Raw genomic sequence first — 24,042 nt, 5'->3', positions numbered from 1 at the left:
AATTGGTACATTGTAGCATACAGACTGCGGTGTGGTCCGCGTTCACACATGCAAACGGACCAAAATTGGTCTGAATGACATTTCGTCATCTTCCGGTAGAAATAAGCGCCAATTTGGACTTTCACAATGGAGCGACAAGTTTGTACACTGTTACTTGCGCTGGTCCTTGCTTTTTATATTGTCAATATCAGCCATTTCTGGCAAAATATCCAATTTCAGAATGAGTCGCGGCTGCGGCTGGAGAACAATCTGCGGATGTACTGGATTCGCCGAAGACGTATAGCGCGTCATTTCAGGGAGAGGAGACGCGCTATTTTCACAAGTGCTGTCATGGTGATGATGAGACAAGCACCTTTCCAAAGACCCACAAGGTCTAAAAGCTATAGCCTGACAAGCCAGACCGCTGGGGTCTAGATTTCTAGGCTGTAGAATCTGTTATGCTGTTTTTACATTTCGTTTATACCTGAGTAGGTCCAGGTTCGCGTTCTCACCAGAGGGACCGCACCAAAGGTTGGCATTTGGTGCGGAATCAAGCGGACCGAGACCACCCCTTTCTGGAGGTCTTGGTCCGCTTGATTTAGTGTGATTGATGCTTTCACACCGATGAAAACGAATCGAACTAAGAGCCGTTGGTTCGAATGGACTGTTTAGAGCGCACCAACTGCTGTTGGTGTGAATGCGCCCTTACACTCGCAGTTGCAGATAACATGCACTGCCTCTCGTCCGGTCCAACCAGCAGGTTGCAGGTAGTTTTTACAAGCAGAAGGAGTGACAGTGGGGACAGCCAATCACATGTAAGTTAGCGAGAAACCGGCAGCCGATCAGGGAGCGGTATTTAGGTTAGAGGCGGGACTTCTAGCAGAGACCGACATTTAACCCTTTGTGTGCCATAATCATTGACTAAACACTACGGACAGCGGTTGTATTGATAGTGATTACACAGTAGCGGCTGAATATTGGTAGGGATGTGTCCCTAGCGTCCCTACCCAATTCTACGCCCTTGCTCTTAACACTTATAAATCCACAACACACACTTATAATAATCACAATAATAAAAGGATGAATGTTTCATGAACGTTTAACAGCTTTGTTGATGAATTTGGGTCCAAATTAGTGAAGTAAATAACTTTTGATCCACATCAGTGACGTGACGGAGTAATGAAAGAGTGAGCAAAAGATCAGAGAGAAGCTTCATGTGAAGTGGAGATATCTCTCATCAGATGGGCTCATATTATTGCTCACTGTAGTTTAAGGATGCACGATATCAGACAGATGAATGATCGGCCTGATAATGGAAAATGTACATTATTGTTTATCAGGAGATAAAGAAATTAAAGCTGATAATAAAAAGCCGGATTGCTTTTGTTGACTTAACAGCTGCAGCATCTCCACACAGCAGGTGGAGGTATGCACCTTTACAGTTGTTTTGCCAGCAGCCAATAAAAACAGAGAAGAAGAACAAACACACTGAACTGCTGCAGCTGTGTAGAGACACACAATGTAGACAGGAGACACACAATGTAGACAAGAGCCACACAATGTAGACAAGAGCCACACAATGTAGACAGGAGACACACACTGTAGACAAGAGACACACAATGTAGACAAGAGCCACACAATGTAGACAAGAGACACACAATGTAGACAAGAGACACACAATGTAGACAGGAGACACACAATGTAGACAGGAGACACACACTGTAGACAAGAGCCACACACTGTAGACAAGAGACACACAATGTAGACAAGAGACCAGGGGTGGACTGGGACAAAAATTCAGCTCTGGCATTTTCTGTCCAGACCAGCCCACTACATTATCAGCGACACCACGTAGAAGTCCACAAATCTCGCGGCGTCCTTTCTCACACATACTACAATGGAGAGTCATATTCCTTGATAGCAGTTAACAAATAAAGCACGTAGCTATGTCATGACAAGCGGTTGGTTGAGACTAACAGGAAGAACCCAAAACCAGACTCGGGGTGGGCGCTACCTCTACCAGTTGGGTGGAGGGGGGAGAAAGAGCGAGAGAGACAAAGAGACAGAGACAGGGAGAAAAGGACAAACAGGGACAATAATAACAAAATATCCTGACAAATAATCTAAATAGAAACATATTACAGACAGTAGCAGCATTAGAGCTGGAACTCATTTGTATTAACGGTGACTCAGTCATTATGAAACCATAAATAGAGAATTGAAAAAAAAAAAAATTATCTATAGCTGTGTGAAAAAGTCTAAGAATTACAGGTCTGAATAGAAATGCATTCTCATATACGTGTATGTGCACATGTATTGCCCTACTTCCTCGTCCGCAGCCAGCCAGCTCCACTCCTCAACAAATTCGTGACCTGCAAGAAACAGCAAACAGAACGTGTACTCAGCATCTGTGTACTGACAAGTATATGTAGCCAAGTAGCCTTTTTGTGATGTGGTGACACCTTTAGTACAAACTGCAAAACCTTGTTGATGACCTGCAAAAGCATGTCACATGCTCAAAATAGAGGTCATTCCTCAAAACCAAGTATTCATATCAATGAAAGTGTGTGTGTCATAAAAAAAACAGTCCTGACACCATCATTTATGAACAAGATAGTCAAATGGCTTTGTTGTGTTTTCATTAGGACACTTTACTAGTGTTTCCCAATGCAAAACAGCCACATCTTTGTGACCTGAAAATGCTCAAGACAACACTATACACAGCCATTTGAAAACTACAGTAAAAGTAACACATTTACGCACAAATTAAAGTTACACACAAATTATACCTATTAAATAGTTTTCACCTCAGTAAACAATAAATGAATTAAAAGATTACAATAAATTCAATGGTAAATATTGCAAACCAAACTTATTATTTGCTACAGGTTTACTTGTGTTTTGCATCTCTGTTTACAGCTCATCAGTCCACGTGAATGTTCACTGTTGCTATGGCAACAAGAGACCGCTGACGTTAGCATCTGTTAGCTAGCTTAGCTAAATCATCTGAACAATAATAACCCATAATATCACAATTCGGCGTATTTGAACAAAATCAACCACAGCTACCAACAGTCACAGCCCTTTAACTCTGGGCTGATGTGCTGCCACATGTTAGACTGTCAAAGTTAGAAAACAACGGCTTCAGTCCCTGAGGAGCTGCGTTAGCATTAGCGGCAGCTACGTTAGCATTAGCGGCAGCTGCGTTCATCAGTATTTGTAGCTTTAGTTTTTACTCACTAATTATAGGGATACATGACATTAATTATATTATTTAGAATATTTCTTTACTTTGCAGTCTGTCTGCATGCACAAACACTGCTGGTAACATTTTTGAACACAGACCACACTACAGTTTAATACATCAAAATTAATCAAAACACCCCTCAGCCTTACTTATATGACTGGGCAGGGTCCAGTTAACTCACTTCTAGCATAATTGTAGGCATTTCACACAGACTTAGATGGACAAATATTAAAATGACGTGCTAAACAGCTGATAATAACAAACAAGTAATGTTAGCATAACGTTACAACAGCTGTTTAGCTACAACAGCTAGCAACTTTACCTGCAAACAAAATAGCATTGTTAGCATTGGCTATGTTCGGAAGTTAACAGCTAACTACATTCCTGGCAGGTCAACAGATTTAAACAGTGTTTGGTTGGAGACGTTTGGTGGATAAGGTGAACAAAAAACAAGTTTGACTTACCGATACTTCATGACGACAGCAGTCCAGCGGCTCAGTCTCCGTCTCAACACGGTGTGTTTACTTTGAAAATCCCGGTGATTATCTCTCTCAGTTGTGGGAAAGTGGCGGGAATATCACTGTATAACAGTTATGATTTATCTAAATTATTTAGGCTATTTGTTGTTAGGTTGTATTTATTTTATTTCGCTCTCCTTAAAATGACAACTGCGGCCAACACGCTTCAAAACGCCCAACTTTTACTTTGAAGGCTGTTTCCACCACTCGACTTCCTTTTTCAATGTTCATTGTACAAGTTGGATAAAGAAACAAGCTGCGTTACGACAATGAAATAGGAAATACCCACAAATGGGATGTTTCATTATACAACGTAAACAATGGAGATTCATTTATACTTCATGCACGGACTGTAAAGAGAGGCTGGTTGCACAGCATCTTTTCAGGATCCGGAGCGTGTTTGGTGAACACGGCACAGTTTTGGCTCGTCCGGCGAGATGAAAGACTGCGGCCTAGGCGGGAAAAATATCTGTATGCTCCCTTAGAGTAATAATTGCGTAGGCGAAAGCCGATGCTTCCAGCAACATGAAACTCTGGGACTGTTGAAAATGATCTGCCGCTGTATTTATCTACTCCGGCTGTAGCGGAAACTGACGCAGGCGCCACCTACTGGACATTAGGGTCGGTGCACTTTCCTTTGTTTATAAGGCTTTGTCAATGCAAGGAAGCCGCATTGAAGCATTGAGCTGCACACGGGCCGATCCGATGTCAGAACCATGTGGACGTCCCAACAACTGTATTGGAATACACTTATTATTTTTTCAGTGCTTGTGTACGTACATTTGGGTATTTTGAGTCCCTGCCAACCCACAAACTGTGAAACAAGAACTTCCCTTTTTTTGAGCTTCCTCAGTCAGAAAACATGTGCGACTTTGGCCTCCATCTCACGTAATGTTGAGACTCCTTTCAATTATACTTTGGAAACGCTTGAGAGTTTTTGTACAACGGACCAATAGCACTACTAATGCTAGTCTAGCATTATGTCAGCTGCTCTGTTGCTGCACAGACCAGCACATTTCTAACGAGGGACCGCAGTGTTTCAACATTTGTAAGTGTGAATCACAGGATATTTTTAATAAGGGTCACTACAAAGCACAGAAGCTGCTGACTTTATATTTGATGGAAATATGACAGAAATCATAATGACTGGAAAACAACTGAACTGGGGTTTTGTGTTTTACTTAGTTTGAGGGTAGTTTCTTGTGGCAGTGAGTTTTGTCATGTGTTAACCTGTAAAGTACATTTTGATACATTTTAATGTTAATGCTGCTTCAGCTGGAAATACAGTCAAACTACTTTATGATGCTGGAAAGTTTAGTGTAACACATTTATAAACGTACCATGTGAATGTAAAGTGTGAACCTAAAAAGTGACCAATGTTCAGGTTATTATCATGTTTCTATAAACAACACCACCTCATAATCCTGTGGAAAAACAACATAAACCATAAAAGACTTCTTCCTGGTTGTTGGGTGAGTTGTTTGTATCTGTATGAATCGTTCACACTGACCGACTGTCAGTCACAGAGATGAGTATGCATTACCAACAATCTCTCAATGTTACATTCACAAAATTAGAAATAACCCCGCTCATCTACAGTTTCACTCCTGATCTGTTTCTCTGTAACTCTGTATTTTTCTACACTGTTAATTTAAACCAATGTGCCTGTAAACATCTACATAAACTGCTAATTAACACATCGCTCCAGATGACAAGACAGCAAAAATAAAGTGGCAAAACCTGCGTTTACAAGTAAATATCTGAATGCTGAATCTGAAAATAGCAACTATGAGCATGTGAATAAAAAAAGTAGGCCGATGGATTACACTTTATTCAACAGAGATGTTTGTTACATAAAATAATATTCATGATCTCAACATGTTTTAATAAAGACCAAATTCTGTGATTGGTCCAGTTTCACTGTCAGTTCTCTGCCCATTATCACTAAGAGTGCATTTTCATTTCTTTTACCTGATTGGACAAAAGCTTTTAAAAGGACGTGTCACACCTATCAGCAGGTCGACCACACCTCCTCACTAAGGTTTCTGTCTCTTCCTGCTCAGAGTTGCTCTAAGAAGTTTCCTAAATCACTCCTCAGCTCAGACTTTTAGAAGTTTTTAGGCTCAGTTAGGAGCTCTGACAGGATTCTCAGGATGTTATGTTGGGTTTGGGTGGGCTTTCCCCTCCTTCATGTTGACAGATGTAGAAAATGGATGGATGGTCAGAGCTGATAGAAAGTCCACTTGGATCCACTCATATATAACATGTTTCTGACTTACAGACATGAGACTCACTGCAACACAATAGGACCTCATCAGGACCCGTGACACTGAACTGACTTGTAACCTGGCCTGAAAACCACAAAGATGCAGAAAGACCTCAACTCTCAGCAACCTTTAAAAACCTAACAACATATTTTCTGTCTCTAATCAGTTTCCAACACGTATTATGCGTCCATCTTCTGCTTCTGATGTCCACTGAGAAGCAGTGGCTGCTGACTAATGTCCTCTATGGGATTAATTAGTGACATAAATCAGAAATTGCAACTTTGCCGTGCAGCTCTGAGAGGTGTGTGCAGCAGAGGCATGTCTGTGGTGTTTGCCACATTGAGGAAGTGCCCTGTCCCAGAGCAGCTGTGTGGAAACCATGTCTGTTTGTTCCTGTAACGTTTACGCACTGAGGAGGTCACACAGATACTGGTATCAAACATTCTCATGTTAACAACTGTTGAAGTCTTTTTAAAAGGACTTTCTAAATAAAAAGGGAGATTAGATTTATCTACTGCTTTTATTAAATGATGAAAAAGCAGTCGGGTGCAGTAACATAGAAAATTGAGGATTTCATCCACTGAGCTGCATCGTGAATCACTTGAGCTGGATTTACAGGTTGTAATATAATCATGTTAAAGAAAAGGTGACGTTCATGTAGTCACACAGCACAGAGAAACATAACTCACTACAGTCTCTGCACAGGAAGTTTCTTGTATCTGAGGCTGTTTCTGTGAAATCACGTGACCACAGAGCACCCGCCCTTCATGCTGGTATAAAGACTGCTGTCTGCTCTCGCTGCTTCCTCAGCTTCCTTTTCCATCAGACAGCTTTGTGAAGCCTACAGCAGGTAAGAACAATTTAATAAGGTTAAACAAGTTTAGGTAGAAACAATTAAATACTTGTAAATGTGCAGGATTTTAGACAACTCAAACGCTTCAAATGAAACAGAGTCACTCGACATAACTTATATTAACATATGAACAAATAACCACTGATGGCAGAAAAGTTTTAAAAGTGAAGAAAAAGTCTGTTGAGTGAATGTTTTTATGTGAAGAGGAGACAAACATGAAGAAGACCTCGGCTCTCACATGTAGTTTTATAGCAGAACTAGATACCCGATGCAAAGACGGCACTTTTTCAGTCCCATGAGAAGTGCTCGCCGAGAGGAAACCGCCAAAACATGCCCTCATGTACACGACACACGGGTGGACCAACTTTAGTCAAAACCAATTAAGTTTTAATGGATCTGAACTGAACCTCCTGATTGATACATTTTGTGTGTTTGTTGTCCATAAAACTGTTAATATCCCAAATACATAAATAGATGCCTCAATAAATAAATAAAAACATCATTAAAATGCTAAATTAATATTAAGACTAAATGCAGGCATTAACTAATTTACAAAATGTGACAGAAATTGATCCTTAAGTTTTAATTTGCTTCTGTATTTATTCACCTTTGTATTAACTTCTCTGTTTATATGGTGATGAAGGTTCTGTCACGATACAGCACTAAGAATTCCCTGTTTTTTATACTTTCACATTTAATTTCTATTTTATTTATTATTTATTTAATTTTGAATGCATTTATTTGTTTTCCATGAACTTTATTTCTGGATTTCCTTTTTACTTTTCTTTATGTATTTCTGCTTCATTATGTAAATGAGGGTGCTGCCAGTCAAAGCCAATCACAGCACAGTAGTCCAGGACTATGAGGACAAATAAAACAGCAGCACCAGCGACAGCCTCAGTGTCGCAGCTACTCTGATCTGGATCAGAACACAAAATGGTGAACTGACTGTAGAGAGCTGAAGTCACGGCCCTTCAGTTTCCCTCATGGGAGCTGATTTCACAAAGACTTTGTGTGGTAGTGAATGAAGAGAGACACGTCATTTATTGATCCTGTTTGTTCCTTTAAAAGATATTTTTCAAGTCAAGAAAGTCTCAGTTTGTCATAAATAAAGTAAAGTATCATCTGTCATCAGCTCATTTACATAATGAAGCAGGGTGATGGTTCAGTCTGGTGTCAGGAAAGAGCTTTTTAAACACTGTTGTGGATCTGATTGTTATTTTGTTGAATCGTGTCATTGTGTTAGTTTTCTTCATTACAGATGAATTAAATGTAGTTATGGTTTGATTTTGTTTCTTCAGACACCAACACCAGACGTCACCATGGCAACAGGGTGAGTAACACAACTAACCTTTAAAACTAGATTCAAACAGCTGCAGTAAAGTGCAGCTGCAGACACATATACACACAGCAGTCTATCCAGAGCACAACACAGTGACATGTGCATCACTTTAACAGCAGCACATGTTGATGGAGGTCTTAGAGTTTTCAGCCTGAACAGTAATTATTCTGTTCTGTTGTTTTCTTGTAGTTAAATAAAGTTTGTAAATGTTGAAGAAGTGGAAGAAAGGTTGAACACAACTACACTGATGTTAACATGATGGCTGCAGAGAAACAGACACACATGTGTAGCAGCTGTTTTTCTGCATTGTGTTATGTAGTTAGGAAGTGGGCCGCACACTGGGGTTGAGCATCTATGGGAGTTTAATCTTCAGAATAAAGAATAAAAAACAGGCGTCACACACACCGAGCCACACTGCAACTCCCCACCACTCGGCTCCGAGCACACACAGCTCTATCACTTTGTATATTACACAAAATATACAGCATAGCTCATACTGTATTAAAATGAATGTGGAGATACAGTGCACCATGTAAAACAAAACCCAACATTCGTAAAACCAGGATTCAAAGTGCAATGGAAATGCATTAAATCTTTCCCACACGTCTTCCACAGTCTAAAAGAATTAAATGAATTCACCCACATTAGCTCATTTTTTATAGTGCAAAAATATCAAAAAATGAACTGAATTAGACAACTAGCATACCTTCAGAATAAAGAAAAAAACAGGCGTCACACACACCGAGCCACACTGCAACTCTCCACCACTCTACAAGGAAAAATGTAAATTCAAATTCACATAACCACAATAAAACATCACATAACATATTAAATAATATAGTTATTACACAGCCATAGCATGCAGAGCACAACCTCATGACATTAGCATTAAAAAGAGAGAAACAGAGGAAAAAAGGCTAAGTTAACTAACTCTGCATTAATAACTCAGTTTGAGATTCAATTTACAAGTTGTTAATCAATGGAGGCTTGACCAAAAGTTTCATTAGCATGTTACATTACAGCAGATATCAACATATTGTGGTTTTGAATGGGAAAAAGATATAATAAATAAGACAATGGAGAGAGCGCCTCATAAAGTTACTCACCAGCTCCGAGCACACACAGCTCTATGACGCTAGGTGGTGCAACGCCAAAACAACACCCCAGGGGAACAAAGGGCATACGATTGAAAATCACCATAGGAACCTTTCTTTTTCTTCTTTTACAGGAGGAAAAAATCATTTTGGGGAAGTTCACAACACAAAAGAAAGATTTTAGGGAAAATAAAATAACAAAACATAATAAGAAAATTTGACTTGGCTACATCTGCATCAAAAGGAGCTTCTCTGCACTGATGTAATGGCACTTTCACAGGAAGTTTGGGTGCCAGGGTCGGCCACCCCATGTAGGGACTGCTCTGTAGCTTATATAAGGGTACAAGAACTTGGTAACATCAGTGAGCTGTGGTCGAAGGAGTTGTTCCCAATAAAGGAAGACTTCTTGAGCTCAATTCCTCAGGTTGTGGGTCAGCTGCAGGCATGGTAGGCCACTGCTGTGGTCGACGATGGAGGAACTCTTCTTCTTTTCAAACCATCCGTGAGAAAAACACAAGCACAGCCCATCAATATCAGACAGCCACTGAACATACAGTCAGGAATAAATAACATGTCAGTTATGCTGACAGAGATTTTCGTAGCCCTGGTAGTCCACTGGACAAGAGTGAGGGGAGATCGGACACCCTGGGCCGAGTGCCAATATTTGTAATTATGTTGAGATAATTCACTTCTTTATATCCCAGTTTTGAACTTAGCATCCCAGCAACACTGACAGTCGCTCATACAGTATGCAAATTCTCTCAATACAATACTAAAGTAGAGGCAATGTTAATCAAAATCACCACAGCAATCCTTTTTAGCTACACAACTGATAATATATACAAATGCTTATAGTTGCAAAACAGTGATAAATATAATGATAAAAATTTTGATGGGAGGATGAGAAAGAAGTCTGCCTGACTCTGTGCTTCTATGTGCAGGCAGGAAGTTCTGTGTAACAAGACACGTCGCGTCCTTCTCTGAGCAGCTCTTTGAGTCTCAGTTATCTTCTGACCAGCAGCTCGACCCCATCTCCTCTCAACACAGCAATTTAGATGGAATTAGTGATATCCTCCAACAATACACTATGCAGACCAAATTACTTTTTTTGACAAAGTGACAGCGATATTATCATCACAAGCTCAACTCTTTACCACAGCACTAGCAACATCATCGACAAAAACTTGAACTTTTTAGCAAAATGGCAGCAGTTTTATCGACAATGACTTAAACAGCACAAAACATTATAAAACAGTCACAATGCAATCATATTATAGTACTTGGCATGGCAATATGTAACACATTAATAATTCGTTGATCATATCACCAGAAGGAACACTGTGACGTCAGCCTTTAATTGGAATTTAAAGTGATAATTTGAACTAATTATATGTATTTTTCGCTTTTCTAATTTATAGTTTATTATTGCTAATTATAGTGTTCTTATTTGTTGGTTTGGGGTTATTACAGGCTATTTTTTAATGCTCTGGCTCCACTTCTGACACTCAAATTCAAAGTCACATTTTTGGATTGCAGTCTGGTCTTATCTCAAGACCTACTCTTTACCCCCGGGTTAGGGCTTCTCATAGACTCATATGTCTTTAAACTCATACAAAGAGTAACCTTACTCTTTTCTTTTTTTTTTTTTACTCATAGAAAGAGCAACTTTTGCTCTTTTATCTTTAAACTCATAATCTTGTTGTGACGCCAATTATGTTGCAGATAAAGTATTCAGTAATGCAAATACACAATACAGTGTGCTGGCTATCTGCATTGTTGGGCCAGTTGGACACTTTCACTCCCACCAGCCTGACTTTCCCCCTTTCTACTGATCATTATCATCAACTAGTCGGGTTAAAATGTCCCATTTGAATCAATCTCTGGCATTATTGTCAAGCTAGCAGCTATGGGAATGTATGAAAACAGTTTTATTACAAATAAACAAAAATGATGTATAGGCTTAGGCTATTGTTATTGTTTTCTTCCCAAAAGTTACAAAGAAAGGCTTGCTGGGAAATTTGTTTGACCAATGGCCATGCTTGCCCCCTGTTGCTCTAACAACCTAGAGACGTGCATCAGCAACAGTGAGATCAGATGAAAATGTCAGAAAGTAAAGGAGGAAAAGCTCAGAGAGAAAAGGAAGCAGGAATTAGAGGCTCAGGTTTCCAAATACAAAAAAATCAATTCAACTGTTCGGCCAATCTGGAGCCAATCCCAGGTTCACGCAATTAAAACAGTAAAAAGTCATAATTGAGATTAAAAGTAAAATAAACAGGCCAAATAATCTGAACGAAAAGCAGAATCTCTGAAAAATGCACGTTTCTCAGGAGATGCCTCCCCCATCCGGCCCCAAGGACTGGATGTCATCATTCAGGGCCATGGCATCAGTTGAAAAGGTTGTTGACCTCCAGTCGTAGCTGATCTGGGAAGAATGGCTTCACCAAGCACAGTGTTTAATATGGAGAGGATGGATTGAGCAGTGGCTACAGACAAAAAGCCCATAATTAAGGAGCCCATCAGGGCTGAGACTTACTGGGCAGATGGGTCCAAAACAAAGGGGGATCCCAGGAACACCACACGTGAAGTAAATGAAAGTGAAACAAAATCAACCCAAAAAAAGTGCTAACACAAGGAGGGACACCGCCACCAGGACACCAATCCGCCACCCTAGACTCAGCACCTGAAGGGGGGGGACAGCAAGTGAGAAACAAAAGAAATTAGATACAACTCATCACCAAACGCACATAAGAAATCAAGAAATTAACTATACAAGATCTCTAATAACACAATAGCAAATCAAATAGAATTAACATAATCTATATTAGCACCAATGAAATTTACCTGCAACCAAAATAACCGTAAAGCCAACATAAGAGTCACAATTACAGGTTGCAGTGAAAGCAATGATTACAAAAGAAACAGAAAATGCCATAAAGAGCAACTAATCATACAGAAAATAAAATAACTAACACACAAAACGCACACACACACACACACACACACACATTAAGATGCGGCAACACCCACGCGAGCCTCTGCCACCAAATGAATGCGGAAGTGGAGGGCGTCAGGAAGTGACGTGACCCAGGATCCGTCAGGCAAGAGGACAACCAGGTGCCTTCTGCCTGCCTTTTATAAGGTGCTCTCTCACTGCCATTGGCTGGGAAGAGCCACCCAGCTAAAATCCACCACACAACTTCATACTGCTACACAAGCAAGGTGCAGTCTCCACAGTTATAGTCCGGCTAAGATCCAAGTCCAGTGTCTAATCCTTTATCCAGTTAAAAGATCCAGTAAAAACAACTCAGACTGACTGGAACCACAGCTGGACCTCGGTAGATGCACATTTTGAACGCTTTAGTCTGTCTGTCATCAAATCAAATCAGTTTTATTTATACAGCCCAAAGTCACAATCACATCACCTCAGTGGACTTTACAGTCTGTACATTGATCAACATCCTTTGTCCTTAGACCCTCGATTCAGGTGAGGAAAAACCCTTTTAACAGGAAAAACCTCAGGAGGAGCCACAGAGGAGGATCTCTCTCCCAGGGTGCAATAGATGTGACATGTACAGAACAGAACAACACAATCACATTCACAGATTTCATTGACAGAATTCAGATTCAAGTAAATTATATAAAATCTATGTAAAGAGTGTGGATCCAAGAGGACGACTGAGCAGGTGGAGGCATCGCCAGGTGGAGCCCGAGTCACACGACCTCCTCTCCACCGTGGTGACCTGGAGGAGGACACACAAGATAATTAGCTAAAAACACCAGAATGTATGAAGATTTAGATTTTACAAATGTACAGATATAAAGAGGTTGTAAAACAGAAGACGGCAATGATCCATGGGAGCCCAGGGTATGACGATCCAGATCTGTCAATATGTATTGTAGATGGGTGGGTCCACTGATCCGTCTGTGCTAACAGCAGCTGTTTAAATACACAGCTGGTACATTTTGTTCTGGTCCAATCAGTAAATAGAAGTTTTATTTAGTTTTATTCTGATTCATTTGATTTAGCTTTTTCACAATTAATATAAAATAACATGTTGAGACGTAGAAGGAGGGGAGGCTGAAGTCTGTACATGAAATTAAATGTTTCAATGATCTCCTTCTTCTACAGGAAAACAAAAGGCTCAATGAAATACGAGGACATCATCTCCAAGAGTCTTCTTGTCCAATCAGGATCTCCTGCTGTCTACCAGCTGAGACCAAAGACAGAGAAGATTGGATCTCTAAGAAGAATGACTCTTGGTGAAAAAGATCTGGACCAGTCAAACAGAACCATCTTACTTGTGGGAGAAACAGGAGCAGGAAAATCTGCTCTGGTCAACGCTCTGGTCAACTACACCATGGGAGTGAAGTGGGAGGACGAGGTCTGGTTTCAGATTGTAGAGGAGGACAAGAGAAATCTATCTATCTGTCAGACATCAGATGTGATCGTGTACCAGATCTTTGGATTTGAAGGTAAAACTCTGCCCTACTCTCTGACCATCATCGAGACTCCTGGATACGGAGACACCAGAGGGATTGAACTAGATGCTGCAGTCAGTCAAAGATTATTAGACTGGTTCCGCTCAGCAGATGGAGTTTATGAGATTAATGCAGTGGGTCTGGTGCTGAAAGCAACTGAGAATCGTCTGGATGACCGACTGATGTACATCTTTGATTCAGTGGTGTCTCTGTTTGGTAAAAACTTGGAGGAGAACATCGTTGCCCTCATCACACACTCTGATGGTCTGACACCTGAAAATGCTCTGAAGGCTCTAGAAGAAGCAAACATTAAATGTGCCAAAGACGAGGACGATGAGCTTCTTCATTTCATGTTCAATAACCGCCAGAGCAGAGAAAAAACAAAGAAAACTAAGGTTGCTTTAAAAAGTGCATGGGATGTGACAACAGATGGAATCAGTCAGTTCACAGACTTTCTGACAAAAACTAGACCACAACAGATGAAGACAACTGTTGATGATCTGAAAGAGCGAATCAGACTGACAGCCTGCATCCAAAACCTGAAAGAGAGGATTGAATTGACTGAACTAAAACAGACAGAAATCCAACAGACCCAGGAAGCTCTGACGAAACATGAACAAGAGATGAAGACTGATGAGAATTTCACTGTAGTAGTTACTGTGATCTGCAAAGAACAAGAAATTACCAAATACAGCGTTGTTCGCTGTACAGTCTGTGAGAAGAACTGTCACTGTCCATGCAATTGTAAGAGTCTTGATAAGTGTGAGGTCATGAAAGATGGTCGCTGCACTGTATGTCCCAAGAAGTGTCGTGTGTCAGCTCATAAGAAAGAAAACAAGAAATGTGTGTACATTACAACAAGAGATGAAATGACCCTGCAAGATGTGAAAGAGAAGTATGAAGAGAACAAGGAGGAACATGAGAACAAGTTGAGCCTTTTGGAAATTCTTGGGAAGAAAATGGAAAAACTTGAGAAAGAGAGAGATCAGATGTTGGAGGAGTCCTTCCAGCATGTTGTCAATCTGGAGAAGATTGCCCTGAAAGTTGATTCACTGTCCACTCATGTCCACTTGGACTCCCTGATTGAGAAGATGAAGGAGAAAGGAGACACAGAGAAGGTCCAGAAACTGAAGGAGATGAAGAGTCGAGTGAAGGAGGATACAGGATTTAGAGCAGCACTGAGGTAAGGCTTTAATAAACTAACATCAGCTGGTAAAGGAGCAACAAAGAAGTGAGCGAAGACCATGACAGAGAGCAGACAGTGTAGAAAACAGCTTCACACTGTTGATACAAATGTTGAAACATCACAAAATGTTGTTCAGTGTGTTTCCATAAAGTGTTGATGTGATAACTACATCACAACATTGAAATGTGATCACCACAGCTAACAGCTCTGCATTAAATGGAGTGAGGACGCCCCCTGGTGTTTCATGTTGAATACAACAGCTCCCTCCTCTATATCACTCATTTAACACAAAGTCACATCCTGTTGGAGAAAAATACATTATTTGTGCTGGACATTGCTGTTATAATCATGTTTTTCTCCAATATAATCAGGCTCTTGCTCACATGTTTATGCTCTTGCTGGTATGAATAGATGTGTCTTATATATCCACCATGATATTATAATGTTGAAGTTGTTGTGAAACTAAATAGAAGTAAAGTCATTATAAAGGAGTTCAGCCTGGAGGGGTTAAACCTCTTCCTGTGTGTTGTGACAGTGTTAGTAACAGCAGGATGTATGTGTGGAGGAGGTCAAGGTGCAGCTGGTGGATGTTTGACACTTTGTGACATTTGGATGAGAGAAGAAGAAAGTGTCTTTAGACGAGAACATGTAACGACCAAGTAGAGAAAGGTCAATAACAGCTTGAGTGAAATCATCAGATGTTAATGCACAGTGGTAGACTTCATGTATTGTAGATGGGCGGGTCCACTGATCCGTCTGTGCTAACAGCTACATCACAGAATGCTAGAAAACCATTTATTACATGTTTCTATTGTTAATGAAGCTAAATGTGGAAACTTAACGCAAAGTTCTGCCTTTAAAACTTGAACCAACTTTCACCTGAAACCATTTTCAAATAGTTTCTAATGTTTGATTTGATTTAAGTGTTTAAAGATGTAAACCCTGTTTATTGTTTAATACATTCTGTAAATCACTTTGAATTACATGTGTTTGACTTCAGAGTGGTTTTAATACCTTCTCAAAATCAGAAGAGGTCCATTACAACACCAGAACACTTTAAATACACAGTTGGTACATTTTGTTCTGGTCCAATCAGTAAATAGAAGTTTTATTTAGTTTTATTCTGATTCATTTGATTTAGCTTTTTCACAATTAATATAAAATAACATGTTGAGACGTAGAAGGAGGGGAGGCTGAAGTCTGTACATGAAATTAAATGTTTCAATGATCTCCTTCTTCTACAGGAAAACAAAAGGCTCAATGAAATACGAGGACATCATCTCCAAGAGTCTTCTTGTCCATTCAGGATCTCCTGCTGTCTATGAGCTGAGACCAAAGACAGAGAAGATTGGATCTCTAAGAAGAATGACTCTTGGTGAAAAAGATCTGAACCAGACAAACAGAACCATCTTACTTGTGGGAGAAACAGGAACAGGAAAATCTACTCTGGTCAACGCTCTGGTCAACTACGCCATGGGAGTGAAGTGGGAGGACGAGGTCTGGTTTCAGATTGTAGAGGACGAGAAGAGAAGTGAAATACAGAGTCAGACATCAGATGTGATCGTGTACCAGATCTTTGGATTTGAAGGTAAAACTCTGCCCTACTCTCTGACCATCATCGATACTCCTGGATACGGAGACACCAGAGGGATTAAACATGATGACATCATCAGCCAAAGATTATTAGACTGGTTCTGCTCAGAAGATGGAGTTCATGAGTTTAATGCAGTGGGTCTGGTGCTGAAAGCGAGTGAGAATCGTCTGAGTGATCGACTGATGTACGTCTTTGATTCAGTGGTGTCTCTGTTTGGAAAAAACATGGAGAAGAACATCGTTGCCCTCATCACACACTCTGATGGTACGGCATATAAAAAGGCTCTGAAAGCTCTCGAGGCTGCAAACATTAAATGTGCCAAAGATGAAAAGAATCAGCCTGTTCACTTCCTGTTTGATAACTGCCAGCAAGAAGACAGGACAGAGGACACAGAAGAGGAGCTTCAAGATGGATTTACAAATACAATTAAAGGTCTGAAGAAGTTCACAGACTTCCTGGAAAAAACTGGACCACAAAGGCTGAAGACAACCGAAGATGTTCTGAAGTCCCGAATCAGACTGACAGCCTGCATCCAAAACCTGAAAGAGAGGATTCAGTTGACTGAACTAAAACAGACAGAAATCCAACAGACCCAGGAAGCTCTGAAGAAACATGAAGAAGAGATGAAGAATAATGAGAAGTTCACTGTAGAAGTTGATGAGGTCTACAAAGAGAAAAAAACTATCAGTGCTGGGGGGAGGTGGTGGGCATTGTGGTTAAATTATGAAGGAGCTGTCTGCTGTACAGTCTGTGAGGAGAACTGTCACTATCCTGGATGCAAACTGGTCAATAGACCGGAAAGCTGTGAGGTTATGGAAGATGGCCGCTGCACTATATGTACCAAGAAGTGTCTTGTGTCAGCTCATGTGAAAGAAGACTGGATCTATGTGACCAAGACAAGAAAAGTTGAACAAATCCTAAAAGATATGAAAGAGAAGTATGAAAAGAACAAGGAGGAACATGAGAACAAGTTGAGCCTTTTGGAAAATCTACAGAGGGAAATGGAAAAACTTGAGAAAGAGAGAGATCAGATGTTGGAGGAGTCCTTCCAGCATGTTGTCAATCTGGAGCAGATCGCCCTGAATGTTGATTCACTGTCCACTCTGGTCCACTTGGACTTCCTGATTGAGAAGATGGAGGAGAAAGGAGACACAGAGAAGATCCAGAAACTGGAAGAGATGAAACGTCGAGTGGAGGAGGATACAGGATTTAGAGCAGCGCTGCAGTACAGCTTTAATAAACTAACATCAGCAGTTACAGCAACAAAGAAGTGAGTGAAGACCATGACAGAGAGCAGACAGTGTAGAAAACAGCTTCACACTGTTGATACAAATGTTGAAACATCACAAAATGTTGTTCAGTGTGTTTCTATAAAGTGTTGATGTGATAACTACATCACAACATTGAAATGTGATCACCACAGCTAACAGCTCTGCATTAAATGGAGTGAGGACGCCCCCTGGTGTTTCATATTGAATACAACAGCTCCCTCCTCTATATCACTCATTTAACACAAAGTCACACCCTGTTGGAGAAAAATACATTATTTGTGCTGGACATTACTGTTATAATCATGTTTTTCTCCAATATAATCAGGCTCTTGCTCACATGTTTATGCTCTTGCTGGTATGAATAGATGTGTCTTATATATCCACCATGATATTATAATGTTGAAGTTGTTGTGAAACTAAATAGAAGTAAAGTCATTATAAAGGAGTTCAGCCTGGAGGGGTTAAACCTCTTCCTGTGTGTTGTGACAGTGTTAATAACAGCAGGATGTATGTGTGGAGGAGGTCAAGGTGCAGCTGGTGGATGTTTGACACTTTGTGACATTTGGATGAGAGAAGAACAAAGTGTCTTTAGACGAGAACATGTAACGACCAAGTAGAGAAAGGTCAATAACAGCTTGAGTGAAGTCATTTGCAACCTGTTGTTGGTTGCAGTTAATGTGTGTTATCTCAAAGTGTTGTAAGAACTGAGGAGAGACGGCCTCTCCTCACTCATATCTCTGTGATGCTGATGGAGGCTCTGGTTTGTAATAAGATAATAAAGATGAACTGAGAATCTGAATATTGATCTATCTGTACTATAAGAACTGATTATTTCTTTCTCACAACATTGTCTTTAGTTTCTTTGTGTGAACTGAATGTTTTGAAGGTTTATCTAATGTGTTTTTATGTGATTTATTCTGATGTGACTCTGATGTTGACACAAGTCTCAGTAACACATCACTGACATATTTATGCTCATATAAAGCAGTTAAACATGATGTTTGTCATGTTCATCACTGTACAGAGGACTCTGAGTCCTGAGTGTTTTTGAAGAGTCATGTGATCTACTGTACTTTGATTTGATTGGTTCTCTGGTTCCTTCATGTGTCTTCATGCTTGTAAAATCTGTCAGATGACACAGTCCACGCGGAAACATGTTGATCCATATTTTTAGTGATTGTAATATATTGTGTTATTCCACATGAAGTCATGTCCTGACTGACGCAGTGTTCAGTGAATCATTAATAAAATCTGTGCTCGATGAAATCAGTTTGTTCAGAGTGTCTTCACTGGATCATCAGCAGCTTTTTGACTCTGGTGAATCTTCTGCTGAACTTTCTTCAGTAAACGTCTGTTTGTCTTTGTTACTGAAACACTTTGAGTCTGACACAGATTCACACAGCACCGTTATAACTGAGGTTTCATTAGAGATGCTTTCTGTAGTGACCACTAGAGGGAGCCAACACTGCATTACTGAAGGGACTCTGCTGTGTGGACTGACCAGACTCTACTGAACTAAACTAGTCCACTTTTTACTGAAAAACACACAAACCTGGCAACACAGCAGAGACAGGTTAACAGTGGTTAACATAACAACATTTGACCTTTTAAACATGTTGGTTCATACACAAGGGGGTAAGTTTGGTGTCACATCAATAAATCATAAAAAACGTTTTTTTTGCTTTTTGTAATAATGTTTGTAAACAACAAAAAAAACCTGGACAGTATAAATTGCTGAATTATAAGAAAGAAAACAGAGACCTGATACTGATAAATATTTTTGATATGTATTTTTTTGTAAAATATGTTTGACAGAAAACTATATTTCCAGTGTCAGCAATGAACCTTTAAACTCATTAAATACAGTTTTATTTCTATATTTACTGAACAGCTCCTTCTGTCACTGCATTATACATTATACAATTTCCACAGAGCACTTTCAACTTGAATCGATAGCAGCAATAGCAAATGGGTCAAAGTGGCAGTTAATAACCTAAAAGATTTTGGTTAATCAAATGGGTTACACATTTGATTGATAAATCAATGCTCACCACACTGCAACTATTTGTAATTACAAACCAACGTCCACACCTGTAGTAGACTAGTGGAGTTAAATGTACGTTAGTAGTAAGCACTTTTGTAGATGTAGTAAGACTTTTGGCTAAAGAGTTCAAGATGTGAATCTTAAATTTCACAACTGGCCAAATTAAGCTGAAATTAAAATTGCACAATTATGAATGATTGCCAACAGTACATTGCCTCGCACGGGGCACCATGTGTAGTGCTTCATGCAACATTAATTGGGAATTTGGATGAAATTTGGCTATCAATGATAATTAATGATTGATAATCATTCGCAAACAGTGAACAAACAAGCAGATTGAACATGTGCATTACACCAACCAGAGTTAAACAGTCCTGTGCTTAGCCGTGCTATGCTATGATGTATGCCATCTACTTCAACGTTACCATTCTTTGAAGAAAAGGTGCTGGCGGTTCCTTGGCTGATGAGCCAAGCAGGAGAAGGTTGTAACTTATGAAAGTGATGTGTGACTGTAAATTATATTGAAAATGATCTTAACTCACACAGAGACTATATAATGTCTCTGCAGAGTCCATTTACTTCTGAGTGTTGGGCTTATGAAGCAACCTGACACACCAAACTCAAGTCATTTTTTCACTGATTGAGATGCAGAACCACATCACACACAATCAGATACACGTTCTCCTCATTAAGATCCAAACAGCTGATTATCAATACACACTTTTAATGAAGAAGCACACAGAGTACATTTCTAATAACAAGGACGTTCTACTGCACTGATGTTTCTATAGGAAATATACGTACGTACTGCTCCGACAGCGACGCTTCAGTCTGAACGATCTGAGGATGTCACATAGAATCAGTCACAGACACACACTATACTGCATAATGTGTACTTTTACTGCATAACTACTGTGTTTTAACTACTGACACTTTTCTACTGATTCTACTTGTGTACTTTTACTGTTGATACTTTAACTACAGGAAGCTGATAATACTGTGACACCTCCTGTCCTCAAGGTGGCAGTGTAGTACCAGATATATCAGTGTGCTGTCTTTCTGTGTGTGTGTGTCTCTCTCTTCACTCACTCACACACACACAGACACACACACACACACACATTGGCTGTTCTGCCTGAACTTTGAGGTGGGGGTCCCGCCGGTACTTTTCTGGCAGACTTTAGTAGTTGTAACTTAACGTTACGTTACTAGCCTAGATAAAACATGGAGGATGCCAAACAACATCTGTCATCTGGGAAGTTTAAAACTACCGAAAACCACGCAGGGACATCCACAGTATGGAGGCATTTTGATTTAGTCGTCAATGCAGAAAACTGCGTAATGTGTGTGTGTGTGTGTGTGTGTGTGTCTGTGTGTGTGTGTGTGTGTGTGTGTGTGTGTGTGCGTGTGTGTTTAAACAATCTACTATCAGAAAAGCACAAATCAATGCCTATTTACGGTCATTTACAAGCAAGGGAATAACCATGGTATAGATATTGGAGGGTCCAAACTTGAGCCCTTCCCTGGATATTATTTTTTTAAGTACATTTCCCACAATTCACAATCTTCATATATTAATATATGAAAATTTGCTCATGTAGAACATAGTTTTGAGGAATTCATTGACCATTTGAATTCACATTTAAAGAATAGTCTGCGATTTCTCTGACACAGCAGCAAATAGGATGGCTTTCAATGAGGAAAAATTACATACCTAAAGCATGTTGGTGTAAATATTGTGATTGAAACAATAAAAATGTGCTATGGACTTTTAAGTAAGTCAAAGTGAATTTACATTTTGTTGATTTGTCTCAAAATAAATGTCTGCAAATTTATACTGAAAAGTTTAATGTGAATGAAATCATAGATGAAATTAGAATTAAATGTTAAATCTTGGTTTTAATTGTATATCAGGCAACAAAACACATAAACAAGAGCAGCCTGAGTTAGGCCTGGGTGATATGGCTGAAAAGTCTATCACGATAGTGAAGTTTCATATCGATGGTCTCTGTGTGTCCTCTCCCTCCATCATGCCTGTGACTGTCCCTCTCTCTGTCTCTCTGTGCTGCCTGCATTGTGACCACATACCATTATTGTACCAGAGGAACAATGACTTACCCTAATGATCATTTTAATTTGATGCATTGAATATTCTGCTTTTATTGCTGCTAGTGTTATTTGCTTTAACCTTACCAAGCCTGTTTAAGACACACACACACACACACACACGCGGATGAATTTAGCCTAACTTTGGAGCTTTATTCAGCCCATTTTCCGACAAGCTATCATGCCATGGTTGGTACCAATGGATGCCTTATATATTCTAGTTTCTATGATATCTGTATCTTCATTCTAGCTTTAATACTGAGCCATTTAAACGCGATAATTGTTTCGCATTCATTCAGAAATTAGCGCGCTCATTTTGACCATAGCACTACTTTTTAGGCGTCTAGTTGCTTACTGTCTGAAAAAAAGGCGAATGTCCGCCTGTTGGTCCTGCTTTGTCCTCCCTCCATTTGTTTATATGCCCATGACCACCAGTGACAGTCGGACTGAGCGGTTTTTCAAACGAAGCTGGCGTTTACGGGCGCAACCAAGTGTACAATCGGGAGGGGGGTGGTCACACAGTTTTGTTTTCCTTGTTTGAAAGGTCAATAACAGCTTGAGTGAAATCATTTGCATCATGTTGGCTACAGTTAATGTGTGTTATCTCAAACTGCTGTAAGAACTGAGGAGAGACGGCCTCTAATACCATCTATCTTCACCTGTACTTGATTAATTGATCCACAGTTTCCAAACAACATGATCTCTGTTGTGCTTAAATGTCATGATAATTGATTTCTGTCACAGCAGCTTTTTAATTTGCTCATTTCAGATGTGATCAACTTCACAATCTGCTGTAAATCCTCTCCAGAACAAAACATGTTTGTGTCATCTGCAAATAACACAAACTTTGCTAATGTTGATGTTTGAGTATGAAGAGAAGTGGCCCCAACACTGACCCCTGGTGGACTCCACAAGCAATGTCCCAACATGACCACACGTCCTCACCATCTTCACAAACTGTTGCTGTTATCTAGAGAGCTTCTCAGCCAGTTCAGAACAACCCCTCTGATACCACACCGCTCCACTTTATTGATCCATCTGTCATGATTGATTGTATCCGATGCTTTCTTCAGATCAACAAATACCCAGCTGCATATTTCTTTTGGTCTAAGCAGCTTGTGATTTCTTCAATAAGTTCAGTGGCTGCTGAAGATGTTGATCTGTTGGATCTGAATCCGTATCGACTGTCAGTTAGTAAATCGTATTTCTTGATGAATTTGTTCCGTCTGTCAACAAAGAGTTTTTATCAGATTTGGAAAATTGAGGCAGCAGAGAAACAGGCCTGTAATCTGTGACGTGGTGTTTGTCTCCAGTTTTGTACAGCAGCATGATGTACAAAACAGAAGCATAGTCATCTTTACATGATTATGAACCTCTACTATTCACTAAATGAATCAATAGAAGGTTTCAAATACTAAATACAGAGAACATTAAAAGCCATTAAAGCGAGTATTGTGACTAAATGAGGCACAAAGTGAGGGGATGAGGAGTTTGTTGTTGCAGCAGCGAGAACAAACAGCTGAGTGAGTTTGATCCATCGTCCGGCTGAGAACAACAACAGGAAGCTCAGAGGAACATGATGCTGTAACTTTCATCACTTTTCCTTCAGTCAGTCCGTCTTTTTCTTCTCTGGTTCTCATATTACACAATATTTTCATCAGGAATCATCACTTTGTAATAACATGAACATTGAGCTGTTCTCACCATGAAACGTTTCTCTGCTGCTGATTCACACTGAACTGTCACATTAAAGCTCAGATTAAATTATGACGCTTGAAACACTTTTTATTTGATGTATATTTTCTTTATAGTAAAATTATTTTGAATCTTTATTTTGTAAACGTGATTTTTCTGGCAAAAGATTTAACAATTGTAGGAAAAAGACATTTTATTAGGAAACAATGAAACAGCTTAAACTTATTTTTAACAATCAATTATTTCGCTTTTATTTGATCTTTGTTTTGTATTTTATCTTTTATTCTGAGAGGAGCTGGATGCAGTGTCTTATAATTTCTATAGTTTTAGTTTTTATACTTATTTTATATTTATCTATTTATATAAT

At 39.7% G+C, this 24,042-nt stretch overlaps 1 protein-coding gene across 2 annotated transcripts; it reads left to right on the top strand.

Annotated features, from left to right (window-relative positions):
* Positions 1–6,851: 6,851 nt before the first annotated feature.
* LOC141006433 (uncharacterized) lies at positions 6,852–19,096 on the top strand. Of its 2 annotated transcripts, XM_073478644.1 has the most exons (4): positions 6,852–6,861; positions 8,166–8,197; positions 13,430–14,962; positions 16,210–19,096. In XM_073478644.1, the coding sequence occupies exons 2-4, from the start codon at positions 8,187–8,189 to the stop codon at positions 17,831–17,833; spliced, it is 3,168 nt and encodes a 1,055-aa protein (XP_073334745.1). In that variant the 5' UTR covers positions 6,852–6,861; positions 8,166–8,186; the 3' UTR covers positions 17,834–19,096. The 2 variants fall into 2 exon arrangements, with proteins under 2 accessions (XP_073334745.1, XP_073334744.1); XM_073478643.1 differs by lacking the exons at positions 6,852–6,861; positions 8,166–8,197 and having other exon boundaries at positions 13,315–14,962.
* The last annotated feature ends 4,946 nt before the right edge of the window (positions 19,097–24,042 follow it).

This window comes from Pagrus major, chromosome 12 (genome assembly GCF_040436345.1).
Source record: "Pagrus major chromosome 12, Pma_NU_1.0".
NCBI lineage: Eukaryota > Metazoa > Chordata > Actinopteri > Spariformes > Sparidae > Pagrus > Pagrus major.
The sequence above is the reverse complement of the archived record's forward strand: the minus strand, read 5'-3'. Positions and strand labels throughout refer to the sequence as shown.

Bases quoted from the DNA above. Each gene is read 5' to 3' on its own strand.
- LOC141006433 (XM_073478643.1), top strand. From the start codon at position 13,392: ATGAAATTAAATGTTTCAATGATCTCCTTCTTCTACAGGAAAACAAAA. The intron at 14,963-16,209 runs GTAAGGCTTTAA...CTTCTTCTACAG, and splicing joins GGATTTAGAGCAGCACTGAG to GAAAACAAAAGGCTCAATGA.